Source organism: Gnatocerus cornutus, chromosome 5 (genome assembly GCF_029298725.1).
Source record: "Gnatocerus cornutus isolate USDA-ARS CGAHR chromosome 5, icGnaCorn1.1, whole genome shotgun sequence".
Classification (NCBI taxonomy): Eukaryota; Metazoa; Arthropoda; class Insecta; order Coleoptera; family Tenebrionidae; genus Gnatocerus; species Gnatocerus cornutus.
In genome coordinates, this window is record NC_142237.1 from 8,382,610 (window position 1) to 8,401,669 (window position 19,060).

The 19,060-nt window shown below is 31.0% G+C and overlaps 1 protein-coding gene across 1 annotated transcript in view; it reads right to left on the reverse strand.

Annotated features, from left to right (window-relative positions):
* LOC148174110 (homeobox protein aristaless-like) overlaps positions 1–9,597 on the reverse strand; it is a 54,763-nt gene extending 45,166 nt beyond the window's left edge. Inside the window, exons 1-2 of the mRNA XM_088036254.1 lie at positions 9,370–9,597; positions 1,465–1,709 (exon numbers count right to left, since the gene is read on the reverse strand). Coding sequence (XP_087892380.1) covers positions 1,465–1,636 — 172 coding nt within the window. The 5' untranslated portion in view covers positions 1,637–1,709; positions 9,370–9,597. The remainder of the gene's footprint in view (positions 1–1,464; positions 1,710–9,369) is intronic.
* Positions 9,598–19,060: the final 9,463 nt, after the last annotated feature.

Consider the following 19,060-nt stretch of genomic DNA (forward strand, 5'->3'; position numbering starts at 1 on the left):
ATTATTATTATTAACATTACTAATTATGTTAATTTTAAAAAATTATTTTAAAAGATAGGAAAAATTCAGACTATTAACGTCGTCAAAAATACCTAATTATAGAATATTGAGGATAACGTGGACAAACTGACATTTATTAACATGTATTAGAAAAAATGGTAGTTATTGTTTGTCAGTGTGTAAATTTAAAGTTACAATGTGTCCTTCTGATTATATTTAAGTGCCTGTTGTTAAGCTAGGTCACTTACATCTACAACTAGTTCGCTTACTCGCTCGTTCGTTCGTTCGTTTGTTCGTTCATCATCCTGTAATGATTCTGTGCAACAGGAAAGTGGTTAATAGGTATATACAACAGAACGTCTAACAACAAGAACGAAGAAAATCCACTTCTTTAGAACTACGTATCAATTGAACCTGTTGATGTGATTGCTCGTATTGACATTCAAAATCGAAGAGTTAGCAATAGTTATGCAAAGTGGATGACTGCTTTTGTTGATTGCTCAAGAGCCATCAATAAAAATGTATAATTTCTGTAGAACGTACCTCAAGGTTTTTCAATTAACAAAGCTCAATTTTCGTGTCAATCTCAGTAATAGAAGAAAATGAAAGTACCCCAGAACTAGGTAATTTGTTAATCGTGATTGAAACGTGAATCGATCCAACTTACGGAGCATTTTATTCGGGTTTGAAATGCATATCTAATGGGAACAGAGGTAGTTAGTTAAGTTTATTATGTTTACTGAACATTGTGAGTATAACAGGAGAATAGCTATTTCTCGTGACTGAAATGCGTGTCTGCTCTAATTGTGTGCATTAATTTCATCAAAACTTGGTCTAACTCTTGTTACAATCAGTACTAAACGGATTCAATTACGTTAACGTAGTAAACGGGGCAATTATACGCTTTACTGGACTCGGATCGAAGGAGAAAAAACCGGAAGCCCACTTCTAACCCCCATTTCGGAAAAAATCGAGCATAACATTGTCGGCCGTGTAATTGCGTTATTCCGATTAAAAAAATTCTCATCGATGCACTAGATTTGCATGGAGGAAGAAACGCAGTTTTCGAGATCAAACAGCGGATAAATCTTCAATCAAGATGACAGGAAGTTGTACGCTCTACCGATCGCTTTGTCTGCGTTGTCATGGTCGAAGTTGAAAAAAATCTTACCATCATGCATTCCGAATGCCAGCAAACAGAATTAAAAACCGAATCATCCGGTTGAAAGACAAGTCAATAATTAGGATTTTTCTTCATTTGAATGGAGTTTTTTTCAGACAGAAACCGTTAATGGCGCTCTGCTTGGGTAGCTAAGAGGACAACGCTGAATTCGGAACCCGGATGCGGCCTTTAACCACCCAAGCCGCAGATATCGGACACTTTAAAGACCCCTATTGGCAAAAGACAACACTTTCAAGATGAAATTAACTTTTCCTTTATATGAAGATATTTTCCTCACTTACCTTTGGTCATGTCGCCGTCCGCCACCGCCTCCCCTGCGTCTCCCAGATCCACGAGACTTCGTATCGAAAAGACAGATTTTGCTACTCTCATTTTGCACCCATTGTCTTGATGAGCAGTGGCAGCGTCCCTCTGTCTAGTGCTCAAATCCATTTCAACACACTCACTATCCATGAGTCGCTAAATACGAAATACGAATGCAGCCGGAAAGTTATTTTGATAAGGTCCTGGTGCATATATTCGTTACCTGAAAAATAAAGTTATGTCATAAACCTATTTTCCAGTCAGACAGACGAATATTTTCGCAATTTGCGATAAGATTAACGTAATTAAAAGAAAATTTAAAAGTGTAATACACGGACGAAGTATGCTATGAATATACGACTGGGTAAAGGCCATTAGCATATTTGTGATACTGTAATTATACATTATTTAAATATCTAAAGTGAGAAAAAGTGATTTCTTTTGTTTGTTTGTTTATCGGATCAGATTCTAACGCAATTAAGGCAATTTGAGGTAATTTGCGTTATCTATAATTGTTGTTTGAATACGAGTTTAACTTTTTCCATTTTTGTTGTTTTGTGATAATTTTAATTAATTGTGTCAGTGTGGGTTGCACATCGTGTGCCATATTTGTACGTTTTATGACTATGGAGATCTGTAGATGGTGAGAAAAAGTCATTAATGATATTATTAAGGTTGATGACGGTTTGAATTAAATGCTTCACAGAAATTTATTGTGACATTTTATTTTCATAATTATACGGGTAGGTGACGACAGAAAAATCTACGTGAACACCACATGACAAGCTAATCAAAATGAATTTTTACCTACCAAATTTAATGATACTTTAGTAGCAACGACATAAGTACTGTACCTAACTATCATAATTACAGTATTACAGTTGTTGTGTTTCTAAATTGTTGGATGATTATGATGAGCTGCCTACGATAAATTACTTGCTGTTAAACATTTACGGTATTTTTTTGCATCTTGGTGTCTATAGAAGAATAGAAATTTTTAAATGTACTTAATAGTATATTCTGTAACAAGTTTTGAATGGCCCATACTTTGTACAAGAGGATAATAGTGCAGATTTATTTTAATGCTAAGATTTTATATTCTATCACAGTTTGGTAGACCACCATGCCGTGGTTTCGCAACCCAAAACCATCACAGAATGTAAATATTCTGTAATAGTAGTAGAAAAAAGTTGTTTTTATACGCACCAGAATAAAACTTATTTTTTTCCTATTCCCTTCAATTATAGCCCTTTGTCTTTGTTAAAATTTTTCTCTACTACTGTAAAAAAGTCCCTAATACAAAAAATTGCTATATGTAGTAAGAAAAGCCACATATCAATTGTAAAGAAAAAAATATGTATGTAGTAGTAAAATAATAAATAGAAACTTTTGGAACGTCACTCTCAGAAGAAGATAACAAAAAAGGAGTACCAAATTAAGATTACCGGACATAATTAAATATCTCGGGTAGGAAAACATAAATATGTCACAAAAAATAGTACAATTTGTACTAAAAAAAGAGAAAGTTGCAAAGCCCAATGCCCAATAGCTAAAAGATCGCAACGTAAGAAGAAGAAAAACAGAAGAAGTGTTACAATTTACAATATGAAAACACATTTTTACAGGTATAAATGGCCGCAGATTTTGACTGTGCAAAGGTAGCATAATCATTAGTTTCTTAATTAGAGGCTTGTATGAAGGGTTTGATGTGAAATTAACTGTCTCATTTTTTACAGTCAGCAGCAATAGATATCAGCTCATGAGTGGGATGGCTCGTCATGAGGTGTAGTAAATGCCAAATATTTCCATAAGTACGACAAATATGTTAGAAAGAATTCGACTTTAAAATTTGATGATCAATTTTTTCACGACTCAATTGATAATTTTTATTTATTTTTTGTTTTTTGACCACCACTCGTAAACTATTTAACTTACCAATTTGATATTTGGCCAGTTGATAGATCTCTAGTTGCTCTTTCGATTAAATGTAAACTCAAAGACATTAAACGTCGTTTCGTCCCAAAAAAGTTGATTCAATATCTCGTTTATTTGTGAAGCAAACTCAAGTTATCTGTGCTCATTTAACGCAGAACTTCACGCAGAATCGCCTCAACAAATAACTGAGTAATGTTCGATTGAATTTTTAGGTAGTCGCCAGATCCAAATTTTTGAAGGTTCGGAAAAATCGGTCATCTATATCTCCGGAATTAGGACAGATAAAAAAATACGGTTTTCGCCATCGCTTTTCTAGCATTTTTGTGCTAAGAATTTTTTCTTAGATCTTTGGAAAATCAAAAATTTAATTAAAAAAAATATGGCATGAACTATCTATGTAAATCCTCTTTGGTTGATATCGTCCTAATTTTTAGAGCAAACTTGCGTTATTAAGACTCATTTTACGCAAAACTTCACGAAGATTCCAAATCCTGGTTAAAAATCCACATAAGAACTACAATAAATAACTGAATTATGGCAGAGTAAAATGAGCCTTTTAGCTCAAGATAAGAACTTCAAGACCAACATTTACACAAAATTGGATTTTAGAAAAAAAGTACCTACGATGAATAGGTATAGAGAAAGGTTAATAGATAAAAAAGTAAAGTAAAGATAAAAGTAAGGTAAAGATAAAACAACGGTTAAAAAGATAAAGCTATCCAGACAAGTATTTCTTATAATTTGTTAATTAACTATTTATTAATGTTAGTTTAATTGAGTTTTTATTTCTTTTTTCTTGTCATCTCTTATTTCTAAAAGACTGTAGGTACGTCTACCAACATTTTCATCCTTTGATATTTGTTCCTTTTTTATGTTGTTTATGTGTTCAATTACCTCGAAGAAGTAAAAGAGGATTAAAAGATTAGTATTCACTGGGTTTTATCTTTCACTGGCTTTAGATTTTATAGACTTATAGACGTTCTTTCAACAGGTATTAAAAAAATATATAAGCCGACTCTGGATGTCAAAGAAGTGTTTGCTTTCACAGAAATGAAATTTTATGATTTTCGCAAATTGTCATCTATCCATATAGCTGAACAAACTTCCAATTGAATGGTCTAAAAAAATGTATTTAGACATTTTACGTGACTTTGAAATTGATCAAAAATAAGACACTGAAAAAAATTAATTTTTCAACAACTGTAATATTTGATTAGTTACCTGCTTGTAAACATAATGTACTCATTATAAAAAATGTTTTTTTCACTAGGTACGACTTATACAAACTTTTTACTGCCATACTCTACACACATTTTTGTTCTTTTATGACAGTTTTCAGTGAAAATGTTGATTCTTCAAGCAGCTACACGTAACTTACATAATTTCCAGCATTACATGCAAACAAATAGGAAAATTATGCAAATAGTACTATAAATGCAAAATATGTACCTAGGTATAACTAAATAGAAATACTTTTCAAAGTTAGGATATTTATTTAAATTTAATACTTTAATTAAATCAGTTTTAATCATTAAGGTATCACAAATTAATACTACTAACGGATAATATTTAATTAAAATGTCCGGTTGACAGTTTTATCACGCGGACCTTGTAAAGCCAACATAGAAACAGTAATACTGCAATTTATTTCAATGCAACCATTAATCCTCTGATATCAAAACTAAAGTACTAATGAACATCAAAGGAGCGATTTAGCAGGTTTATTGTTTGCTTATTTTTAAACGCAATGTCTACAATTGTCTACGGAAATGACCTCAACTTTTCTTTAAATGTCTACATATTAGCTATAATAAAATTGCTTAGTGAACATTATCGACCCTGACAGTTTTACGCCGTGCTGATTACAAACACGCACAATACTTTTAATTAATAGGGACAATCAAGAAAGAAGAAATTTTCTTTTTAACGAGCTATAAAAGCTCGTTTAATTGTACGTAATCCGGCAAATTTATAAATCCAAATGACCGATAAAAATGTATCCGGTTATAGCTTTTGTTCGGACACGGAAGAAATCTCTATTGAAGACTCAATCGGAAGCTCGTAAAATAAATCAAAAAAGTCTTGGGACGTTTAACATTTATTACACTTGGTACAGTTTAGCATAAATACATAATGATGAAGTATACGTTTATTTAAATTTTCCAACTTATATATTATAATAACGTCGAGCGTGATAAGGGCACTACTTATACCTTATCGCAATAATTATATTTAATTAGAGCTGTTACACTGTTTGTTTTGATAATTTTTTCCAACATGCGTTACCCTTATATATGTGAATATACGGCACACAATTCAAATTTTATCATCGGGAAGGTAATAATTATTATTTATTGATATAGGTGCACATGGATGTCGTAATGCATTATGCATCGAGGCAACAAAGTCAACAAAAAAAACTGTAAAATTTAATGAGCTGGAATAAAAGTTTCAAAATGGATGCATTTTAGTACTATGCTAATGTGCTCGTTAAGTGCCCGAGGATAATAAATGGCTTCCTTAATGTTTGCAAAAAAAAGAAGGTGTAATTTAATTAGAGGAGGTTACTGGGCATCGTGTATTTTTAGAAAAGGTCACAAAACACCTTAAGGCTGTTTGAATGCCTGGTATTTAAATGTTAGAAAAAAAGCCTGACGAGAAAAGGACAAGGTTGCGAATTCAAAAATACTCGAATTTCCAGGTTTCTTATAAGTCGTACCACGATATTTTGTAATATTTTTATTTCATACTTCCAAGTTGTGTTATTAGTCATTAGGTTTGTAGCAACGCTACTTGGTGTCTTGACACCCTGGCTGCTACATTCTATAATTAAAAGTCCTTCCTTAAAATCAAGAGTTCAAAATGTATTTTTTACTTTTAGAACTTATTATTCCATTGGTCTACCCTTTAAAAACAGTATTTCTCGCCACTTTAACTAGCTATATCTCAAGATCTAAAAGTCTGAAAAATGTTTATGTTCTTAAGTGCAATATTTTACGATTCACTGAGTTTATGCGTGATTTACAACACATTTCTTGCGATAGAATATACAGGGTGATAAAAAAAAGACGCCCATGTTACATATCAGGTTGCGACTAATTCTTTCTTGAGCCCAAAATTGAAAACCAAAACGAAATTTGTGTTTTTTCAACTAAGGGCGGTTTGCATGACACGATCACATTTTTTTTATTTATTTTCAAAACAATATTCTTGTGACAAACAGTGAAATTAAGGAAAATATTTTTTCAAAAAAATTACAATTTAAAAATGTTCTAAAAATTCACAATATCCACAATAACTTCACAATTCTTTTTAAAACTTTTAAAAGTGCCATTTCTTGGCTTTGTAGGTAATTTTTCAATGTTGCAACAATGTAAAGCTCTTAGTATTTGTTGCTTAGTTACGGAGACTGCCGAATGTAAAATTTTATTAGAAAGGGTTGAGCAGCAGTGCCAAGTTTTTCCTTTAAAAAAAAATCCATATTGTAAAAAGAAATGGGTTTAAATTAATTTCGGGTGGTTTAATTGAAAAGAACATGGTAATTCCATTCTTGGGCGCTTTTTTTTATCACCCTGTAGAAGTAGAAGTAAGACAAAATATTTTTATTTGTAAGCAAGAAAGTATCAGAACATAGTAAATTAAGCTGATGACTTTGGTTCCAAAATTTCCATAAACTAATTTAATTGGCAATAAGAACCGAATATAAAATACTAAATTAAAGTGAAATTTATCTTATTGATAAGGAATTTCTTTTCGCTGTTTTTTAATAAAAAAAAAGTTTTTTTATTAATATCGATAGTTTGTGATCTGACAAGCGAAGTGAGATTTAATAAAAATATTTACCTAAATATCGGTATTTTCCATAAAAAATTATAAATTATTCAAGAACTTCTTCCAGTAGGTAAACATTTATTTGTTTAAAAAAAGGTAGCATATGTGATATTAATATTAATCAATATAAATTTATTTTTAATTTAACATCGTTAATCATGCAGTGCCAATTTTTTGTGATGCCTAAATTGCACCTAGGTACTTTTTTTATTTTAGCTCAACATTGTACAGTTATGAACAATGAATTTCGTCCACTCGGGGGAAGGGGAGGAAATCCGTAGTCGTTAAAATTCACTCTAGTCGACAAGTTATTATCACACTGATAAGTATTTGCATCAAAATTACATTAAAAATAACAAAAGAATAATATTTTCAAAAGGCTAGTTTATAAAGGTTTTATCTGACAAAATTAGGTAGACAAAATTCAATCGTCACAGGTACGGTAAATTTGGCGCCTTCATTCAAATAAGTTTAACACCTTCATTCAAATAAGATTAAACATTTGAAATCTTCCTGTTTTTTTTATTTTATTATAAATCACATTTTTTTCAGTTGTTTGAACGAACTGATTGACCTGGATTTATCACATCATAACGATCTACCGAGTTCTGATTAAATTCAGTAAGTCACGCCGACATAATTTCTGAAATCAAGCTCTTACATTTATTATAAAGTGAACAGTAAAGACACTTGCTTAGTGTCCTCTTGTCAAAAGTTAAGTTGGTACTACAACTATCTAGTGATTTATTTCATTGTGGTTGGAGTAAATGATTTTCATAAAATTTTAATTGCCGCTAAAATAATTTTGACGTTATGACGTTTTTCGTTCTTAATTCATATTTTTATCGTATCAAATTGCTCATACTACTGACAGATGCCACTCCAACCTCAATCATTATTCACTAAAATTTCTCAGAAAAAAAAATATAGCCAGATTTACACCGAAACAATTTATGAAAATTTACACTAGGAAGTGGACACTACGAAAGTGTCAATAGTAGAAAATATCTTTATTAATGTTTCTAACCTTGTTTTTAGCAATATAATTTTTTTTTACCAACTCTGGCAGTCTAGCGGTTACACATCAAAAATTAATATGAGAGATCAAACGTAGGCAACTAACTTAACTCCAACAATTTTGTCTCCATAAATTAGCAAATCTACTTCAAGCAGCAGCTCATTAAAATTTATTTTTTTAGATGTACGAAGACAAATCAAAAAAAAAATAAAATTTAAGTTAAAAAAATGTCGTGCGCCACTGTACTCACTAGGGTTGCTATAATTGCTCATTAGAAGTAACACAAAACAATCTCCATTTTTTATCCGAAATTTCAATTACACCCTGTATGTAAACAAACCAGATTTATTGGTATTTTTTACATGCTTTTCAAATTAAACATTTAATTATAAAGTAATTAAGAATTTAATATGCCGTCATTATTAGACAAATAACATTCGACTACTAATTTTTTATACTTATTTATTAGTTCCAAAAATAGACCAACTCAGGTCACAATTTTTATTTACCTTTCTTTTTTATAATTACAATAAGTATATCTAAATATGTTGTCGTATTTTCTTTATTTTCAATTAGAAAAATTGGGCTCATAATAACCAACTTGCATTATCGGATCGATAGAAATAATAGATGTAAATGCAGCAAAAAATAAACACATGAGAAAAAAATAATTAGTTCATAATAATTATTAATAATTCAAATTGTTAAAAATAATTATTATTCATGAAATGAGTGATTAGTTCTAATATAAATTTCTATTCTACATAAATTAAGAATTTACCGGCCGCTTGACACAAGCTAAATTACACAAAACTTTATTTTAAATTAAATATTTAATATCTTGTTAAATTGACATGTGACTTGTGACAGCAATTGTCAAATTCAATTAGAGATTAACTTAATTTCAATTAAATTAAGCCGTACCCAGATTCATCTTGTTTACCTAATTCTAATCAATCTAATTTTGACAGTAATTAATGTCATGTATCGATTATCATACGTTCAGTGAACTAGATCTATCTACTAGTAGAGTCCAATTGGTTGAGTTCTTCTTCATCTGTCTTTTTTTTAGTTTCCCAATTTCCCATTTTCCACTTACAAATGTTTTCCGTCGCGCCCATCCACTCTTGCCATGATCTAAGGGATGAACGCGTCTTCACTTTCACTATCACTCAGCACACGCGAGTCGTTGATTTTCGGAACACACCGTATAATTTGTCCGTCTCGTATGTAATTATCACTTTAGTAGTGGCATTAGAGTAGCAGGTGTCGAAACGTGTAGCAGCGGTAGAAAACAGCGTCAGTCAATAAAGCGGGGCAGGCAGTCACTGTTGACGGTGGCGAGGTACGCGATGGGACGGCGTCCATATGGGACGACCCATGGGCGGAGCACGGCTGCACGTTCATTAATTATAGCTCTTGTTACTGTCTATACACATGAATGTTAAACGTGTCGTAAATATTTCGAGCTAACGAGCATGGAGCCGACGATACATATGAGTCGGGACCGCAGGGTATGCGACTGGGATGCGTGCGTGGACCGATGGATTCACCAAAGGATGAGTTATTGGATTCAGATTTTTAATATACATTCGTACAAAGTTACATTGATGATGAAAAACAAGACTGTTTAATTAATTAAGAATGCATTTTACAATTTTACAAAATAATAACAGGATAACAGAATAATTTTATCTTGAAAACGATATTAGGGAGGCTTAGTTAAGTATAACTTTATTTTTATGATGTCTTTTTTTTACTTCTACTTTTTAAAATACTACCGAAAAAAGTGAGATAATTTGATAATATTGCTAAGAGTATGTTAGCATCTGTTTAATGTTGAGATGCTGTTATAGTACCATTTCTTGTATCATAGCAATTCTGGTGAGCTGCAATATGTTGTCATTTCTTTTGGAAGATGTTTATAAATGTATTTGGTATGTTCCATCTTCGTTTGTGGGGTTTCAATGTTAAGTTTACAGAAAAATAATATGTATAATATATTCTCTAGAAGTCTTCAGAACTAATGTTATGTGGTTTTGCAGTTTTTCTTTTTTACCAATTTGTAGTTTTATTCTTCTCGCCATAAAGCTAGCGAAATACCAACTTTGAAAGTAAACTTCTAATCGTTTTTAATTAACAGCCTCTTTTTATGGTTGCAGACCATGAAGATTTTTGGTATATTCTTACCACTTCCTAAAAGTCTACAATTTGGACGTTAAAATAGCTATTTTTGCAACAAGTCGCAAAATGGTAATATTTTACCCATTATACCTGGATTGTCCAACGAGGCTGCAGTCCGAATTTGAACAAAGCGTCGTATGCGTATTTCGCACGAACAAGATAAAATACCTCAAGTGACAATTATTTTAAAATTAACACTTCACTTCATAAAATTTCAGCATTATTTTGGAGTGCAGATGCAGTCACAAAAATCCGTTTTACGTAGATTCAGCGGTTGGAATTTGGGAAATTTAATAATAATAATTCAATAAGTCGATAAATAACCTATTCTAAAGGAGGGTTTAAAACGATTGTGTGGGTAAATATACCTACTTATAATTTCAAGATCTGTCAAAGTGACATACATATTTTAACGCACTTAAAGAATGACATTTCGAAATTAAAATTATAATCAAAATGTCAACTTTTAACAGTTTTTGTAAATAGACGACAATCCGTGAACTGCAAAATCAATGTCTTTATCATTAAAATGGTAAATTACACATTTCAAAAATTTGCCGACATGCATGGTTCTAGTTTATGGTGAAGTGAACGAAAATTGTTTAACACTAAGCGTGTCAACAATATTACGAAAATTTTCTCATGTGACGGAAATACTGCATCGCAAATTATTTAACAAAATTCTACCAAATATTGCAAGATTTTAGAGCAGTTTAGTACTTGTTCTAATGTACATGTTGTAAAGTTTTTGGTTTGTTACAATATTTATATTCTCGTTTTTACTCCAAATTTCACAAATTGTTTTACAACATAATGTGATACATACCTACATGTGTTTTTTAGTTTTCTTCAAACGCAACTCGTCAATTTGAAGGAAGCTTTAATTTCTAAACAAAATGATTTAGAACAAAAAAACATTAAAATATCATTTTAAAAAGTCCAAGACTTAGATATACTATAGTTCACGATTTGCAATCTATATTTGTGAAAAGCTCTGTATAGCAAACTGCAGAAAAAATCTTTTACCTACTAGAGCAAAATTGCGTTGGTTTAGTATCTCATGACCCCCATGAGATGCAGAAAATTTAATGGTAGGTATAGTAAAGTAATTTAAAATTGAGTCAGAATTTGAATTTTTTTGGTGATTAGTAAGTTATTCAATCCTTAATTTAAAAAATTGCAGCTTCAACCAATAAAACATTTGTTCTTTGACATCTCGACCATGCTGGCGTAAAATAGATACCTATAAAATTTTTAACATTTTGATTATTAGATATATTCCATTAATTTTGCCTTATTTAGTTTCTACAAATCGGTTCAGCTCAAATGTGCAAAAGTAAAATAATTGTTATCTATTAGTGTGCGAATGTAATGATATCTAAAACATTTTAGTCATGCACGCAAGATTGTTTGTTTTCCCTACATTATAAACAAAAAAATTACAACTATGTATAATCAAATGATAGATACCATAATGTCATTGTCTAGGTAGGTACCTAATTTATAACGAATGTTAAACGAATTGATGAATTAAAAAACTAAGTAAGTTAATTACATCCTATAATTTTTGCGGTATTTTAGTTCTTAAGCACTCCAGTAAATAATATAAATTAGTATTAAAGTTACCTTAAAAAATGAAGTAACTCATCATTATCATGGTAGATAACAAAAAGTAGAATTTTTATTCAAGGCACACTGAGGCCGATAAAACTAAGTATTACTTTATCGTTAAATTACTTCAAATAGGCTCCAAGTATTCCATAATGGTATAGATATTGAAAGGAAAATTGCATTAGATATATAGGTATAACAGTAGATACTTAAAACTAAGTGACATGTCGAATATATAGCAATTATTTTAATTTCTAACTTTTAAACTAATGGTCTCTTAATTATTTTTTTGCACACTTATACTTACTATAGGTATGTACCTATCTACTTGTAGGTATAGATCCATAATGCATTTGGTAGGTAACTTAAAAGCCTTAAATGCACATAAAACAGTACATTTAGCTTAGGTTCCTATTATGTACCTATTTTTATAGTAGAGTGGATTTCAAGATAACTGCACAACAATTATAACAATTTTATCGTGCTTTGATGGTAATTGCCATTTATTTTGAAATCTACCAGTAGCCACCTACTTAGTACTTCGACATGTACACCCGTTCAGCTTTATTTTAAAATTTATTAAAGAATCATAACAAAATCCTTTTCTGCGAAGATTATCCTGTATACCTGCAGTATAAATTTAACAAGATCTTGCTAATCAAATGAGGTGTGATACCAATAAACCCATAAAATGATGAAGAAAATATAAAGTAATCTAAAGAAGGCGGAAATGATTAATAAAGTCTGCATAAAAACGTATAAAAACATAATATTTAAAGAAAAACTAAAGGCATAATAAGAAAAAGTAGTATAGTCCGTTTCAGAATATTTAACATCTCAGTGTAAAACTCAAAACTATGATGAAAGCGTCGTAAAATTTAGTGATTTTAAAAATTTGAACAATATTGTCAACCGTCAAATGTGAAATGACCTTTATGTTCGCCACGAAAATACAAGGTGTTTATAAATGTTTCTAGCATCAAGGGTGGCTCTGAAAGTCCTATTAAGCATTATTTTGGCGCTTTGTTTTCATAGTGAATATTATGCAAAATTTTGATTTTGGGTACAAGTTTTTGATTTTCAGGTTTTAAACCACAACTAGAACAATTTATTTCTCAAAACTTACTTTGCTCCATGTTTGAGGTCAACTGCAAATGTCAATTGAAAAATCGAAAACCACATTTGTAATGAGCGGCAAATATTCGTTGACGTTTCATAGCCACCCTTGATGCAAGAAACATTTATAAACACCTTGTATAACTTTGAAGTCTTGGAACATCAATCAATCATAATGACATTAAAGTATGGTTTACATTAAATTTTCCTTGACATAACGTAAACATTTTGTTCAAAAGTGTACCATGCAAAATTTTAGACATGGAACTTGAACGAAAAATATTATTTTTGACGTTTAGTTGACACCTACAGAAAAATTCGTTTCTTGTCTTGACACCGTCTTAAAAGGAAAATTAGCTCACAAAATTAAATCAAAAAAATTCAGACAAAATCAGTGAAAACGTAGAGCTTAGTTTGAATTAGACGTTTGACAGTTCTAATCAGTTGAAGTAAACGTAACGTCACTTACTGCGTTGAAAAATGTTTTTTTGATTATAGAAGTATGCAAATGAAGTTTCCTGCCAACGAGACTTTCACGTATTTTGGATAATTCGTAAATACGCAATGACAGTGGTCATACTTGGACATTAGCTTTGGCGAAGTTTGACGAGTTTCGACGGTCTAATTCAAATCAAGCCTTACGTTTACATTACTTTTGTTTTTCGAGGATAACTAAATCTGAAATTTTATGAATCATATGTTAAGTAGTCCATTTCACAATGTTTGACATCTCGGTAGGCCATGCCTGTGTAAAATATCTGTAACAATGTAAAGGGACCTTTACTGATTTTAGTTCTACAAATTTATCAACTGATCTTAATGAGATTTCGAGATTATTAACAAAAAAAATTAACTTAATTAATTAATGAAATGATAAATGTTTGTGGAGAATCGAGTTTATTTATATTATAGTTATCTGGGAGTACAAAAATAAAGCAAATATTGTAACTTTGAAAATTTGACATTTCTGTCTATGTGTCAAAGTGAATCTACAATAAGTTTGTTAGATGAGACAAATTAGCTGAGTTCATTATCAACTAACTTAACAGTAACATCTTTTTAGATCTCTCAAGTAGAAAAAATAATTTCTCGCTTCTACACAGGATAATAACAATACTTCTCAACGTAAAAGTATAATTTTAAAAAAATGAATGCTCAAGTTGTTTTTATTTTTTTTTTTAAATATGTAGAATGTACATTTCATTTTAATTACAATAATCTGAAAAATATTTTGGTATTTCGAAAAAATGACAAACAGTTTTTACGACATAATTGTGAAATGCCTAAAATACTGTTTACTTCTCTGGTATGCCAAAAATGTTTAATATACACACAAAAAATAATAAAACGTAACCTTGTGAAATTGCTTAAATAATGACCATAATTAGTCATCTAGAGAGTGTTCAGAAAATTACGTGCAAAGTACCTATATATACCTACCTACTAAAACTATTTTTTTCTTACAGTGAGCCTCTTCACAAATAATTTAACGTAGTTAGGTATCTACCTATACCAAGACATGGAAATTAGTTAATTACATTTGATTTATTTTATTTATCTTATCTTCCCATTTATCTTCATTTAAAGTTGTTGAAAGTGGGATAAAATACCGCAACACGTGAAAGCCTCATCCTGAACCGAAGCGCAATTAACGAATCCCAAATTCGATGACGCAAGCATACGTTTCTCAAACCATAATGAAAATTTGTGCTAAACCGACCGGCTGTCTGCAATTAGCATACACAGTCAATAACACTCCATCATTAGCATTTAATTCCCATAATTAAATATACTCAAATAAATTTCCTAAAAGTCAACGATTCATAATAAAGTGTCTCGTAAATAACGACTTTTTCCCAACTGTTATTTTCCAACTTTACCATTTAACGTCTTAATTAGCCTCGCCAGATGCAAATTACTTGAAATGAAGCCAATCTGATTAAAACTTGCTGTTAGCACTGTTCTTAAACCACATAAATTTCCATCAAACATGCACGCCCGAAATGTCTCATCAACCAATAAGAGAACACCGTTCTCTGCTGTTTTTAGAAAATGGCGGCGAGACTCGACCGCTCCTACGATCGTAAATTTCGATAACAATAAAAACGAGATAAAGGTGTAATTAAATCTTAATTATCGAAAGGTCGAGGGTTGTGAGTTTGGTTTTGGAACAGGTGAGTTTGTTTTGTTGTGCCGTAGGCGAGCAAAAGGTAAAGGTGATTAGGGGAGAGGCGGGTAACGTGAATTTCGTTTGTTGGTAGAACTAGGTCTTCTGACTTTTAGAAATACGTGAAATTAGTAATTCAAGTTCGCGTGAAATCTTGTAATTTTATGCATGAAACACTTCCATTGTCCTGCAATGATTTCATAATGAGTCAGCAAGAAAATATCTTTGTAAATGTCTTATTTTAGATACTTTAGTTTATGTATTATTATTATGTACACTTAAAAAATATGTACCTACTATGATTTAGTTGTTTTGTGCATAAATATTTAGCCGTCTCATTTCGAGCTGGGTAGATACGTACGTATTTATCTACCTTAAAAACTTTGATGTTATTCTACTTAGGTAGGTAGAGGAGATGGGTACTTTGTAGTTTTTAACATACTTACCTAATAATGTAACATAATACCTATAACTAAGTTATTTTTTAGTTTTTTGTCTTTTGGCTGCCACTTGTAAACTATTTGACCTACCAATCTGAGATTTGGCCCGTTGATAGATTTTTAGCTCCTCTTTCAATTGATGCAAAACTCAAAAATATTAAACGTCGTTTTGTTCCGAAAATGTTGATTTAAAATCAACCAAAAAAAAACCTTTAAAACAGATATCGGTCAATTTTTTTTCGTCTCGAAACAATATATTAAAAAACACCCTAAAAAGACTCCTTGAAAATAGATTTTGGTCAATGTCTCGTTTATTTGTGAAGCAACTCTAGTTATTTGCGCTCGTTTAACGCGAAACTTCACGCTGTATCCAAAACCGGGCGAATTTTTAACGTACGTCAACAAATAATAGAGTTATGGCCGTTTGAATTTTTGGGTAGTCGCTAGAAGGCTAAATTTTTGAACGTTTGAAAAACCTGTTTGTACTCAATATCTCGAAAAGTACGCCAGATCGAAAGAAACGGTTTTCGCCATAGTTTTTCTCGCGATTTTTTAGGTAAGAATTCGATCTTAGATTTTCCGAAAGTCAAAAATTTGATTTTGTGGAAAAAACTTCATGACTAAAAATATGTCAAAGTTCTAAGGTCGATATTTCGCTTATTTTTAGAGCAAACTTACATTTTTGTAGTTCATTTTACGCAAAACTTTGTGTAGATTCCAAATCTGAGAAAATCAAAATCCATATACGACAAGTAACTGAGTTATAAGATGATCAAAGTTTTGGATAGTTGATTTTCATTTTTCCAAATTTTTAAAGCTAAATATATCGGAATCGTTTTTCTCGCCATTTTTTACATAAAAAATAGTATACTTAGATTCATGACTAAAACTATGCCAAACTTCTGCTACGATATCCCGCTTATTTTTTGGAGTAAACTTGAGTTATAGTACGCAGAATTTTCTGCAGATTCCAAATCTGAGATTTAAATTCAGATCCGACAACAAATAACTGAGTTATAGCCGATCAAAGTTTCGGATAGTTGATTTTCATTTTTCCTAATTTTTAAAGCTAGATATCTAAAAATTTACGACATATAAAAAGAAACGGTTTGCGCCATCGGTTTTCTCGGGTCTTTCTTTTTTCAAAAAAAATCTCATTCGATAAATTTTTTGTTTACAAATCAAGGATAGGCATAGGCAGATTATGCTTATTTATATTTATTTATATGTATTTAGATTATTATTACTGATCTTAGGCTGACAGATTATTATAGAGTTGAGTTCTTCCATTTCTGACGCCAATGACTGGAAATATTAAACTTGACAAGAAAACAAGACATCGGCACGCTGCTTTAATTGGACTCCAATTACTTTTTGCATGATTTATGAATTTATAATTTATAAATTTCATTAGTCGACTTATAAGCAGCTTAGTATTTCCTTAACACAAAATAGTTTGTCTTATCTGCTTTCTTCACCTGTTTAACCATTCTAACACCTTCACATGCAAGCACTCTATATTGTTGTTAATTTAAAAAAGAATTATTGAATTGTTTAAATTAGTTAGTACACGAAACTGAACATAGCTGATCCATAAATCCATAAATCAGTTTTCACAGAATAATCAAGTTTTTTTCAGTGGTCGAAATGTAGGTGTCCCAAAAAATGTTAGTTTGCAAAAAGAAAGTTTTTAATAAATTCGTTAAATTAGAACAATTTAAAGTTCACTAATCACGACCGATTTATTAATAAATGAAATCTAATGAGTGAGAGATTTTTACAGATTTTTTACAAATTCACTATCAGAATTCAATAAAAAGTCTGACACTCTGTATTGTTCTCTAATGAACGAAATACTTTCTTGATCGTACTATAAATTTCTTACGATCACATTGATTACAAATAGAACCCGCTTAAAATCAGAATTTCTTAATTTTACCTATTTGCATAATTTATTCATTCATTAAAATCGGTTTTCACAAATATTTTTTTGATCTGACAAGTTACTATAAAAAAAGTATTAAAAAAGATAGGCATACCTATCAATACTCATTGTAGCATATGTCAACATGTATAAATAGAAAATATTTTACTTACCATTAGTGTGGACACTAAATTGAGACTGAAAAAGTGAAAAGCATGTGAGTTGAAAAAACAACCTAGAATTGACAATATATTTTAATTATAAACTTTTGATAAACCACACTATACTTAATTTCCAGTCATAAATAACGTTGAAAGTTGTCTTTATCAGTTCTTTTTGCCCACATCGGAGTTAATTAGCAAATTCCTGTGCATACTAATGAATAGTCAGTCCATAACGTAGGTAAATGCAATGATAATTTCCGATTAAAAATAAAACACTAAAAGGAATTGAAATATCTTTTATTTATCATCAATAATGCTTTAACAGCATTTTCTACCAGAACAACTTGTAAATGCATTAAAATAAGTTACAAATACTCTCGACACACATGAGATGAGAGTAACGGAGCATTTTGCCATCCCTTTTTAAATTCCAACTAATAACAACTGACCGTCTAACCACTCGATGTTCTCCGAAAGCCAAAAAAAAAACAAAAAAGTGAAAAACGGAAAACAACGAGTGTTTAGAGGGTGTTCGAATCGCACGGTTGCAGTCACAGCTCCTAAGTTTAAAATATAGTTAAATATAAGAATGCTCATCACATTCTGTTAGAATAGGCACCAATTTTCTAACCATATCACAGGGAGTGCGAATTAAATATTCTGCGAGACATGAAACGAAACAAACGAAAATTTCCGAAGAAAACTGGTTAGGTTACATAGGAGGCACGAAATATGTGCCCACTCTAACATGTTCGAACTGTTTAGTTGTCTAAAACCGCACTTATTCCTATGAATTAAATTAAGTTATTGTTCATACGCTAAGATTTATTCGCATTGTCGATGCGACTGCACTTGACATCTGTCTAGCTGTGCCAACCATTAAACTACGTATCATAAAACCGTTACGGTAGATCGGTAAATATCACAGTCGTATACAGAAGAATACTCTTAGCGCCTCGACCAGCTGTAACTGCAACGCTACTTGAGCCTTGAATCCCTAGATTCGGTCATGTCAGTGAGACTAGAACGTCTTAGTCAAGTTTAAACGCTAACATGAGTTTCGTCAATAAATTAAGAGAAAAGTTTTTGGCTCAACAATACTTAAAGGTCGCAGATTTATTCAAGATCACGTGCTATCTTTAATTGGGATAGCAAAATATAAATTACATACCCATTTGCACTAT